Source organism: Euprymna scolopes, chromosome 19 (genome assembly GCF_053919585.1).
Source record: "Euprymna scolopes isolate OS-2025 chromosome 19, ASM5391958v1, whole genome shotgun sequence".
Taxonomy (NCBI): Eukaryota; Metazoa; Mollusca; class Cephalopoda; order Sepiida; family Sepiolidae; genus Euprymna; species Euprymna scolopes.
Genome location: NC_136500.1, coordinates 126,937,646 through 126,949,709, shown reverse-complemented (window position 1 = coordinate 126,949,709; position 12,064 = coordinate 126,937,646). Strand labels below are relative to the sequence as shown.

At 33.1% G+C, this 12,064-nt stretch overlaps 1 protein-coding gene across 2 annotated transcripts in view; it reads left to right on the top strand.

The window, feature by feature from the left end:
- The window catches only part of LOC145239962 (AP-4 complex accessory subunit tepsin-like), a 28,093-nt gene extending 18,872 nt beyond the window's left edge, over positions 1 to 9,221 (top strand). Inside the window, exons 6-12 of one of the 2 annotated variants that reach the window (XM_080103548.1) lie at positions 926 to 1,007; positions 1,290 to 1,364; positions 3,189 to 3,371; positions 3,597 to 3,738; positions 4,314 to 4,515; positions 5,150 to 5,329; positions 8,387 to 9,221. In XM_080103548.1, the coding sequence (XP_079959674.1) occupies positions 926 to 1,007; positions 1,290 to 1,364; positions 3,189 to 3,371; positions 3,597 to 3,738; positions 4,314 to 4,515; positions 5,150 to 5,329; positions 8,387 to 8,839 (1,317 nt within the window). In that variant the 3' untranslated portion in view covers positions 8,840 to 9,221. The remainder of the gene's footprint in view (positions 1 to 925; positions 1,008 to 1,289; positions 1,365 to 3,188; positions 3,372 to 3,596; positions 3,739 to 4,313; positions 4,516 to 5,149; positions 5,330 to 8,386) is intronic. The other variant, XM_080103549.1, reaches the window with a different exon arrangement.
- The last annotated feature ends 2,843 nt before the right edge of the window (positions 9,222 to 12,064 follow it).

The window sequence follows — 12,064 nt, the reverse complement described above, 5'->3', positions numbered from 1 at the left end:
ACACATATGACATATATATCACTTATGAAAAAAGAATTGAACTCTTCACTTAATTGTGAAACCAAACATTAAAAATACATGGCTAAATAAGTTTATTTAGTCATATCCAGGCCTCCATACTTAATTTTAACCTATCATCATTAATTTTTTTTTTATTTCGCTATGCAAATGTATAGAATGGTATAACAAGTTGGAATTATTTAAAATTCAGGTATATTCTTATTTAGACGAAAAAAAAATTATTTGGTTAAAAAACCTTTTCAAAAATATCTTAATTTTTTAACGATTGAGATAAAAATGGTGGTGGATGGTATCATTTTTGAAAATTTAAAATTCTATTAAAAATAGTAGAAAAAGTTTTATATTATTCTGCTTTTTACTTTTCATATAATAAAATTAAGGTTTTTATCTTTCTGGAAAAAAAAGTTGCTCAAGAATGGATTTTAATAGATTTTAATTTGTTTATAAACAACTGCTTGTTTATTTTTTCCATTTTTTGGTTGTGCCTATAATAAATCAACTTATGATAAATTTGGACTTAGTCTTTTGTTGTCCTGATTACTGTAAAAACACATTTTGAATGTGCCTATATTTTCTCAAACGTAAAAACACACTTGTGAAGGGGGTGATGTAAAGATTTTAGTCTTACTGGAAGTTTAAATCAATGAATATTTATTATTTTATTATTAATGCAAGCAGTGATAGACGTTTTATAAAAGCAAAATCAAATAAAGATAATTCAAGGAATCGGTTTTGGCATTGGAAAATAAACAAAATTTTCCAATTTTGGTACCGATTCTGATACCCCAAAAAGTTCCGATTTTTCTGATTCCCGATTCCGATTAATCGCCCCAACACTAATATATATATGTATGTATATGTATGCGCATGTGTGAGTATTATTTTTTAAACATTTTTCTTGCAGAGTCTTTCTGAAGTTTTATTTGATGCTGAACGCAAAAGGGAATCCGAAACTGACCCCAAAAAGTCGTATTCTTCAAATTCTGGTTTGTAGATTTTGTATTTTCTTGTTTTATTTTTGCTTAAAATCTTGATGTTTCTGAGTTCAATAAGATGCAACTGAAGAAGGTCGGAGGTTATATTGGCCAAAAAAAGTTGTGGCAATCAGAACAGTAGTTCGTATAATTCATGATTTAAAACATTTGGTCAAATAATAAAATCGTCATCTAAAAAATTCCAAAATTCTTATTTGATCCGTTCTGCTGAGATTAAATTGATCCAGTTTTCTTTGAGCGATTTTTGATTTATTCTTGTTTTCTTTTCTTCAGCGCCAACAGGAATGGGTAACATCCCGGGAAGTGGTAAAATGGAAGGCTTTGGAAATTCTCCTCAGCACCAGCCAAGTATGTTACTTTCACAGATTTCATAAATTACTAGTCTGGCACAAGGATACCACTTTTATTTATTCGATGGGGATGTAGACGTTCTTTATCTTTTGGGACCATGATTAATAATTATATTTGACTGCTTGTCTCTGAAGGTTAGGAATAATAACATCATAAAAAAAATTAACTTTATGCAACACAACTTTTTTTTATACTTCAATTCACTCCAAACAAAGCATATCGTCACTGACACATAAAGGGCTGCTGTGGTTGGAGCCAGATTTATAAGGGACAACTTGGCTGAGGCAGCAAGATATTTGTTCATATTACATTTAAATTTTTGTATGTAGATACTATCTAGGAAATGGGGAGCAGAAAAGGGTAAAGTCCGAGGTAAGAAAACTAGCATCTAGGAACCTCTACAATGAAAGGGTGAGGTGTAGCAACTAGTCTGGTGAGTTACCTGGCGCATGTTCTGTAAAAGTACTTATAAAACAAGCACAGGGATGCATCTCTGCAGTGATGTGACAGGAGCTGGATCTTGACAAGCAGTGTGGGACTTATTAGATTAGAAATTCGTTTTTGCACCCAGTCCCAGAAGGAGAGTCTAGTGGTTGGTGCACAAGCCCAGATGTTGCAACAGTATTTTATTTACCTCCTCTTCTACAAGTCAGACACAAGGTCAGGTGTTGTTTTAAAAAGCCAACACACTCTGTTTTACAAAAAATGGCTAAAAAAAAAGTAGACTAACCTCTTCTCAGACAGAACATAAAGCCTGGGAGGATGGACCACCTTGAACTGAACCAAACCATACCTCAGCCGAACAGCAATAAATACAATACGGCATAATCACATTGACGCACTAAAGTTAAGCAACATTGAGCCTAGTCAGTACCAGATGGGTGACCAATATAGAAATACCAGGCCTCGTATGTAGGGGGATGTCAACATCACCCTGCAAGAGTTGTGGAAACCTAACGTCGTCATTTCCCCAAATGAAGATATACCTGTGACTGGGGACCACTTATGAATTATGTATTATTTATTCATGATAAATTAATGATCTGGATTTTGATCACAGCATTGACCTTAAGATTAATTTTGTCATTAATGACTATTTTTATACTCTTCAAGTAAATTCCAGGCTCCCCTCAACCCGTCATCCCACCTAAATAGTTTCCCATCTCTCTCTTATACTTATCTAGTTCAATAGTGGGTAATCATTAAAACAAGCTGGCGAGAAAGTGAGTAACCATTTTACATTAAATTCATATAGAAAATTGATCCACCTCTACACTCTAAAATGCTAATTAAGAACTTGTTTTTTTTTAAAAATTATTTTGTAGATATTTTTCCAGGCTGTTTTATTAGAGTAATTGGCATAAAATAGAGTAGAATTTCACGCTTTAATTAAAAAGCCTGGATATAATAGTTTTTGTTTGAATTTTGCATTGATTCTACGAAATCAGTTTAATTCAACTCTCAACAAAATATCAACTGGATAGCTATACATATTTTAAAACAATTTTCTTTCTGAAAATTAAAAAAAAACATAACACCACAATACCTTTTTGGTTCGATCCATCATGTTGGTAAATGGACAAGTTATAATTGAAAATTATTGAAATCTTTCAATATTGTCATTATTCTTTTTACCTTGTCTCATTAACTGTATTGCCATAGCCTTCTAACACAACTCTTTATACATTATGCACAATGCTTCAAGCAAACTACAACATCATGATAAATTATTGTTTTTTTTTTTATAAAAGAAATGGCTTTAAATATGTTATTTATTTTATTATTTTTTCTATCCCTTGTGTGATATTTTTTAAATGGCAGAAACAACTGGCCAACTTTTAAGGGACAGTCTTGGGAATTTTTTGGACAAACTGACTGAATCTCCACAGTCCAACCAAACGTTTCTGATTGATGCACACAAACTGAGCAACAATTTTGCGCCTGTGAAACTTGATCAGAAAACAGAAATATTAACTCAAACTTTGACAGATTCTCTTCCACGAGGTAAGCAACAGGTTTTTTTTTTTAATTTATCATTTTGTACCTTTAAATTGAAAGTATGCTTAACATATTATATATATATAAGAAAATGTATTTATACAGAAATATATATATATATATATATATATATATAAACTGTATATGAGTCAAACTCTGAATTTCTTTAGAATTCATTGGGAAAGTTTAGCAAATTGTTTTAATTATTTCAAATTACTGTTTTTGTTTTAGTGATTGTGCCGCAACATATCCCTGGCAAAGCAGGAGGTGGTTGGGATGACGATGCTGATGTTGTTCAACCTCATTGTTTGTCTTCATCCCACATATCAAACAATAAAGATAATCTGGCCAACACAGAACTAATAGATGACAAGTAAGTTTTAGTGCAAATCATTTATTTCTTACATTACCGAATAAGTAAAAATATTCTATATATTTTTAACCTTACCAAATAATAAAAATATTTTCCAAACAGTAAAATTGGAAAATATTTTTAAATAAATTATAAAAGTTGCACATTTTTCGAAGAGTTACTCAGACAAGTTAAAACATCTATTTTGTAACAAGAAAAAAACTCAGCTTAAAACTTTTGGAATTAACAATTTGTTTTGGTAGTTGTTTCTTGAAAATAATTTTAAAAAAGTAATTTAAATATAAAAATTTTGAATAAAAAGAATCCGTTTTAAAACCATATTAAGATGCAAATATTTCATTTAAAAAAATCATCTAATTAAAAAAAAAATAATTTTTTTTTTTTTTAATCAAATATTTGCATCTTAATATGGTTTCAAAAACAATATATCTGTTTATTCAAAGTTTTTAATTTTGTTAAAGATGTTACTATAAGCTTTTTGCCAATTCTCATGCATTAAATATTTTTGTATTTTTTTGGGCAAAAGAAATAGATTATGTCATTGAAATGACTGTATCTTTTTGTGTATTGTTTAGGCTTGACTCTGAGGAATACAGTTTGCCCGAGTGGAATGAAGAGGATCAACTGGTTAGGGAGATGATACAAAACCCCCGACAAATTCCTTCACGCACTGATTTAGAAACATTCAACACTAAATGCCGTGGCCTTAACTGTGATAAAATTCTGAACTTGATCAATCACCATTTACAGACAGACGCAGCAAAGCACTCGCAGTTAGTAAGTATGAATTGATAAGTGTTCCGTCCCATAAAGACCACATGCTCCATTGTCTAGAGTGTTTTAAGTTTTACGATGGAAAGTGTAAACACTTCTCCAAAATTAAAACTCTGAAGACATTTTGTAATTGAATCAACACGTTTATTAAAAATGAAGAAGGTAAAAACTGAAAACAGAAAGAAAGAATAAAACAGAATTAGTGTGAAGCTTGCTGTGGAAGGGGGAAGCAGAAAATACTTAAAAATACATCGAAATTGAATAAGTCCAAAATATTAACGAAATAGAAAGTAAGAAATTAATCAAAGTCCTAATGTGGAAACAAAATGAAGGATAAAACTTACAGCGAAGGTCTGGCGTTGAGGAGAGGAAGGTGGAGGCGGTAGCAGCTAAACTCTTGTGGCCGTCAACCCATGGAAAAGTGAAAAAGGCCAGCCCCGGTGTTAGCGGTGAAGGGTCACAAGTTGTCCCCTCCAAAGAAAGGGAAAGATGAGGGGCAATAAAGAAAGAATGAGTCATGACCATAAGTTTTTTTAAATAAAAATGTCAGCATGTTCAGCAATGAATAATTTTATCTGCTTGAAAAGCTTGTTTTGAAATAATTGCCAACAACATGTCTTGTATTCTTGTTTTTCAGATATGTCTCTTCATGTTGGAATGGCTGTGCCGAACAGACTTTGTCAATCTGAATCTAATGGCTTCCTTCAGTAAAGATAACCTGCTCAACATCTACAACAGCATCTCAAGCACACGTAACGATAATGAATCGCATGCTGATCATACTGATGAGATGTTGATCAAATCAAAAGCACGAAAAGTAACTTGAACCCCATTTCTTCATTTTGTTATTGCATATGTATAACTATATATTACTCAGATAAGATGTTAATGTAATTGCTTGAAGCATTGTTTAATATAAAGGTAATCATTATAAGACAAGACATTCACTGCATCCAAAAATGCTATTTAAAACTTTAAGAGTAATTTACAATCTATATAATTATAAAACTCAAATGACCCTGTAACGGGTGTTGTACCCCAACATCTGGTTTACAACTTCCGGTTGCACATGCATACATAAACAAATAATCAACACAACGATAAAACGAATTGTTTTACTGTGTACGTTTTCAGCATCCCAATTTCTTTTTTCGCGTTTAAATTATCCAAATAAACGATTGTTAATACTTTCTGCATTTTTTTTTACATCGTTCATTTCCGTATTACGTTTAAGTTATTTTAACACAATTTTCTTACAAATAACATACAACCATAAGAGCATTTTACAACAGGGGTTTACCCACCGCCTTACTTTTTTCTTTAATTTATTCTCCATTTTTTTAATACACCTTTCTTAAAAAACATTCATACATTTTCTTCTACACTACCAACATAAATAAAAAAACTCAGAAAATGTTTTTTTTAAATTTGCGTTACAAATAATCAATGCGACAATATTGTTTTACTGTGTACGTTTTCAGCGTCCCAATTGTTTTTTTTTGTGTTTAAATTAAGAGATGTATCAAAATTTGAATTTAAAGTATTATGGTATCTTTTCAGTGCACATTTACCTATAAGTATAGCAAACCACTTATAATTCAATGGCTGTAAGTTTTCTTTCAAAAGTTTTCTGTGATTATCAACTAGAGAGAATGTGAATATCTACTGGAGAGAATGTGAATATCTACTGAAGAGAAAGTGAATATCTACTGGGGAGAATGTGAATATCTACTGAAGAGAAAGTGAATATCTACTGAAGAGAAAGTGAATATCTACTGGGGAGAATGTGAATGCCATACTAGACTACTATCTTGGAGTGCCTAAGGTCTCTCTGTACAGGGGTTTTTCATGACAATCAAGTTCTCTCGAGTAGGCATCCTATATGAATAGTAAAGCAGATGTTCAAATAAATGTAAAGATTCTTATCTGCTAAAACATCTTTCTAATGCGTATAAAAACATCTTGAGTTATATGTAAATTGAAAAAATGGACGAGAGAATGTAGAAGGAAAATATTGAAAATACTTATTACTATTATTGTGTGGGTTTAAGCACCGATAATGAGTGGGGAAATTATTGATAGTGGTTTCAGCTAGATGAGTCTTTTTTTGTGAAAATCAGGCCAGGGGAGACCATAGATTGGAGCTCAGACGAGCACTTACCATGAAAATAATATAGCAGAGACAGGCTCGCAATTTCTCTTCTGTGGGAAAGAAATTGCAGGGAAAAGTTGCAGGGCATCCTCCCTAAGTTATGAAGTCTATTTTGAACTCTAAGGCAGGATAAGCTGCTTCTAGGATGTGTCAAGAAGTTAAATTTAATTAGTACAGTATCATTTGGTTATTAAAGTATAAAATGATCAAAATTGTTATAAAACTACAAATTGTTGTTTAGGTAATGTTATCTTAATCTTTACGGAGAGCAACAACAAAGTTTAAGAAAGAAGAAAAAAATTAAAAAATGATGTCAAATGACCAGTGATTGAAATAGTGACCTTCAGATACATGGGGTGTGCAATAAGTAATGACCCTGACCCAATTTCCATAGTAGTAAAGCAACAAAACTTGGCACAGTTATTAGTCTTTCTCTACATATAAACCACCCAGAGTTATACATTTCTCCCATCGTTTGATGCAGATCTGGAGACTGTTTTTGTAGAACACCCCAGCTTGGTCCTCTAACGATGACATGACTTCAGAAATCAAGGCTGCATCATCTGTGAAAACGCTTTCCTTTCAAAAACAACTTCATGGCTGGGAAGAGGTGAAAGTCAGGAGAGTAGGGAGGATGGGGAAGGATTTCATAATCACACACCCATGCTTCTGATCTGGTGACATGCGAGTTGTGGACCGGAGTGTACCTTTGCTGATCTTGCCCTGCCTCTCGATTTTGATAGCTTTCCTTAATTTCCTCAAAAGAGAAGCATAATAGGCTCCTGTAATTGTGATACCCTCTGCCAGGAAATCTGTCATCACTACTCCGTCCTGGTCCCAGAAGACTGTGAGCATGACGTTGCCAGCAAAGGGCTGCACCCTTGCCTTCTTTGGAGGTGGTGAGTCCAAGTGCTTCAACTGCATTGACTGGGCTTTGATCTCTGGATCATAGAGATGGACCCAGGTTTCATCCTGTGTAATCAGTCTATTGAAAAACTTTGACTCATCTTCTTGGTACATCTCCAAATTCATCCTCAAACACTCTAACCTGACACTTTCAACTGAGCTATTGTACTACTTAAAGGAAAGACAGAGAAACAACCTAGTTGTGAATGTGTCTTATTTTTATAACACAATACCCTTCTTTTTAATTACAGAAAGAGACAGAGAATGTCACCTGCTATAAACTATGAAGTAGCTCGCTCTTTATCTCTCACTCTCTCTTCCTTGTAAACATTGCTTTTTCAGTTGACCATTATTTCATTCTCTAATTGAAAAATATTCTGACTGGGAAAAATCATTTTATGAAAGAAATGAAATCAAATTGATTTGTTCATTATTTTTAAAAACATGCTGCCAGGATCCACCCAATAAACTGGTTAGTTAGAATCAAATATTGATTTGTAAGCAGAAATATTTTCATGATAACAAAGTTGAGAATCAGATCAAGCTTTACTTTATATAAAGACTAACTTTCATTAGATTGTTATATGGAACATTGTTCTTCAAAAATGCTTGATATGGTAAAAATTCTGAAAAAAAACTAGATCTGCCTTTATGAAATAAATTACCCATACAATGAAAACCTAGCAGTCACTAGATTCTTCCATCCGAACAGCACAACGAGTAGAGGGCAATCAAAGCTAAAGTCTGGATAACCAATTATGCATTCTTCTCTCGTATGCTTCATCTTTCTCTAACTTAAGTTTTTTTTTGTTCCAGATAATCCGTACATTAGAAAAGCTGACGGCCCACAAAAATATTCTCCCCATGAATCAAAACGCAACCAAATCAAACTACAAAGATGAGGTTTCTCCAGAAGAGATGAGTCCCAGCCTTGACTCACAGGTTACGAGCAATCTGCCTGATACCTATCCAAATATTCAAGGGGAGCACGAAGAAAAGGATAATCCCTTAGACGAAGGCAGCTTGAGCAAATCTGTGTTTGATTTCATTCGGATAGAAGAAGAGAAATTTGAAGCAGAGAAATTGGCCAAGAGTAACCCGGAAGCGATGAGTCCCTCAGGGCTTAAACCAGGTTCATCACCTCACAGCCCGAGTTTAAGTCTTTACTCGAGGCTCGACACAGAGCTGAGTGATGCGTCTTCGCATCCATCAGCTGGATCAGAATTCTCATTACTGAATGATGATTCCCTTGAGACAAATGAGAACTGATGCAGAACTCAAACATGTTGTGTTGGTTTTTAATATATATATATACAAAATGAAGAAATGAAAAGAAAAATTAAAAAAGAACAGACAAAAATTCATATTTTTTATGAGCAAATTGTGAATATTATAACACATTTTGTGCATCTGAGTGAAATTTGAACAACCGGTTCAGTTACAGACACTGCTTCGCGCGCAAAAAAAGATTCAATCAAAGCTTTCAGAACTTCCAAAATCTCAACAGCAACTGTTTCTTTTTTTTTACTAATGTCATCGATTATCAAGGCTAGAAACCACTCAAAGATAATGGTTAAAAAAAGATGGATAGATGAATGATGACAAATATGAACGATTGAAAATGATTAACAGAACGAAAAAGAAAAAAAAATTGATTATTTACACAAACAGTTTATGTCAAGTATTTGTTGACATTGGATTTGAAGACGATTTTAACTTACAGGTAAGCAACCCTGTGGTAATCTGTTTCACAGGAAGTTCTTGGACAGAGACTCTGTTCATGGAAATTCTGTTTGATTTTAAGAGGAAGAAAATAAGTTCTTTGCAGTCATTATTTCATTATATCTCCAAGTTTTGACAAAACAAACCTATCAGTTGATAAAGTGTATTTTGGAGTTTTACGCATTTCGGAGAAACAAGAATCAAACCCAGGATCAATAGCAAATGAAGTGATATTACCAACTTAAAACGTGTTGTTTCAAATAGCGAACCAAAATGGGGATAAATTATCTGGGGAGAGATGGAAGGGAGGTGTAATATTCCGTGGTTAATTTCAATGTTTTTCATTTCAACTTTATACTGAAATAATGTTCTGTAGATTTAAAAATAAGTTGTAGGCTTGTTACGGCATGGAAATAATAACTGATACATCAGAATAAGGAAGAAAGGTTTATTATTTCCTTCCTATTTCATCAGTTCTGATTGCATCAAGAGACAAATTTGTGTTGTCTATCCATGTAACACTTAATCATTGACTAAGTTTTGACATTCAAGTATTTTTTTTAACTTCTTGCATCAAATGGCATCACGCCCTGTCTGGAGCGATTTCCTCTAGAATAAGTCTTAAAAAATCTTATTTAAAATTACACCTGGATATTTTTATAGCACCGATAAATAATCATTTTGTGGATAATCGTCAGCTTTTTTAGAGGGCGTTGTGGATGTCGATGACTGCTTGTTTCTAGTGGAGATTTTCTTCCCTTTTTTTTATCCATTGCAGGTGCATTTGTTTGTGGCGTCAGAGTTTGTCGGATTGGGCAAATTTTTTTCCACAGATTTCACATTGGAACGGCTTTTCCCTGATGTGAATCCTCCGATGATTCTGGAGCGTGTTGTTCCATGCAAATTTCTGGATGCAGAAGTCACATTGAATGGGTTTTTCTCCGGTTTTATCTTTGTTACTGAGCTGAAAGAACACCTGCTACATCAGTATAAAGGAAGAAAGAAAAGTTTATTACAATGGAGAGTACAGTAATGAATATACATACACAGACATTAGTAAGATGTTACTAATGTCAGAAGCTAGATTCTTTTCAATCCTATGCTCACTTTACGTCAGGGAAAAAGTATCCTAGGATAATCTCTTATAGTAAAATCATAAAATGCCAAATTTGCTTGTCGAAAATTTGATGCAACGATTATTTCGAGTTCTTAAGGGTAAAGAGAAATTGGATTTCTGTTCATCTTTATTCTCTATCATAATATAAGAATAGAGAATCTGAGATGCATTTATTCAAGGTTTAGAAACGAAAATGCTATTTCAAACTGGAGAAAATGCTGTTTCAAACACGCATAACAGAACAAAAAAAGCATTATTTCAAACTGACGATAATGCTATGTGAAACTGAAGCATCACAGATCAATGAAAATACTATTTTAAATTGAAGCTGATAAAATGACAAAATGCTATTTAAGCTGAAGCTTTACAGACTGAAGAAAATGTTATTTCAAACTAAAGTTTGACAGACCAATGAAAATGTTATTTCAAACTAACACATAATCAATCGACAGTCTCTTATAGAGTTGTATTGCTGCACCTTAAAGTCATCTTTTTGTGGTTCAATAAAACTCAACAATCAATTCTTTTGGATTAATATTGTCAATTTAGTTCATGGCCATAAAGTGAAGGATCATTTCTTTTGTTATTTTTTACTTGAATATCGAAACTGGTGCTTTATTTTAAAATTTTCAAAATAATAAACTGACTGTGGCTTTTATATGTTGGCCTTTGTTTTAATTTGTATAATCTTAATAAAACTAAACATCTTTGATGGATTTTTATACTCTTTTCATCTTGAATATTCTTCCCACAACGTTTCGGTTGATGCCACCTTTGGCCTTCTTCAGATGTGTCTTGTCGGACTGTTTATGTGTAACTTTGAAATCTGTACAGAATTTCAAACTGCAATCTATATTTATTCTACAAGACATTGTTTTCAGTTCGTCAGCCATGACCAGGTAGAAATCTTAAGTAATCCTTAATTATATTCTTAGTATCGCCTGTGTGCAACCATGTGTTCCCCCGCCCACAACAATCGCCAATCTCAACACCGTTTCCATGTCATCGTCTCTCACTGCAGTAGGAGCAACCGCAATGGCTCACAAACATAACAAAAAATCACAACACAAATTCTGCAAATATCAGTTGTACTTTGCATGTGTGTGACATGATTAACCGTCTTACCGCTAACGTTCACACCTTGGTTGATGTCAGGTCATCTCTGCCTCCTAAACTTTTCTCATCTGATCCAAGCAGCAACCTGCAATCGACTATCTCTAACTGAAAAATTGTTGTAAAACTGTCACAAAACTAATTGCCACCACTAAAACTCTCTGTGAACTACCTCTGAATATTTCGACCTTTATGTCCGGTCTTTTGGCCACCATACCTTGATTAACAATCCTAGTTCAGATGATCTTTGTGTGCTTTAGTGAACCACTTACTCCCAATTGTCTTTCTACTAACCTTGCTTCTTATACTTATTTCCTCTTTTTATTTTAGTTTTTCCACTCTTTTTGTGTGTCTTAACACTTTAGGGAATGTGAATAGTATCACTCTTGCTATTCTTCTAATCAGAGGACGGTAAGCAATTAGCAAATTATGATTGCAGCAAAGCTAGAAATTTGCTGGTTGATACATTAGATAAAAAAACAATTTATGATATTCAATCATAAATTGTAAGAAAAACAGTTAAAAAATATATATACATTAAA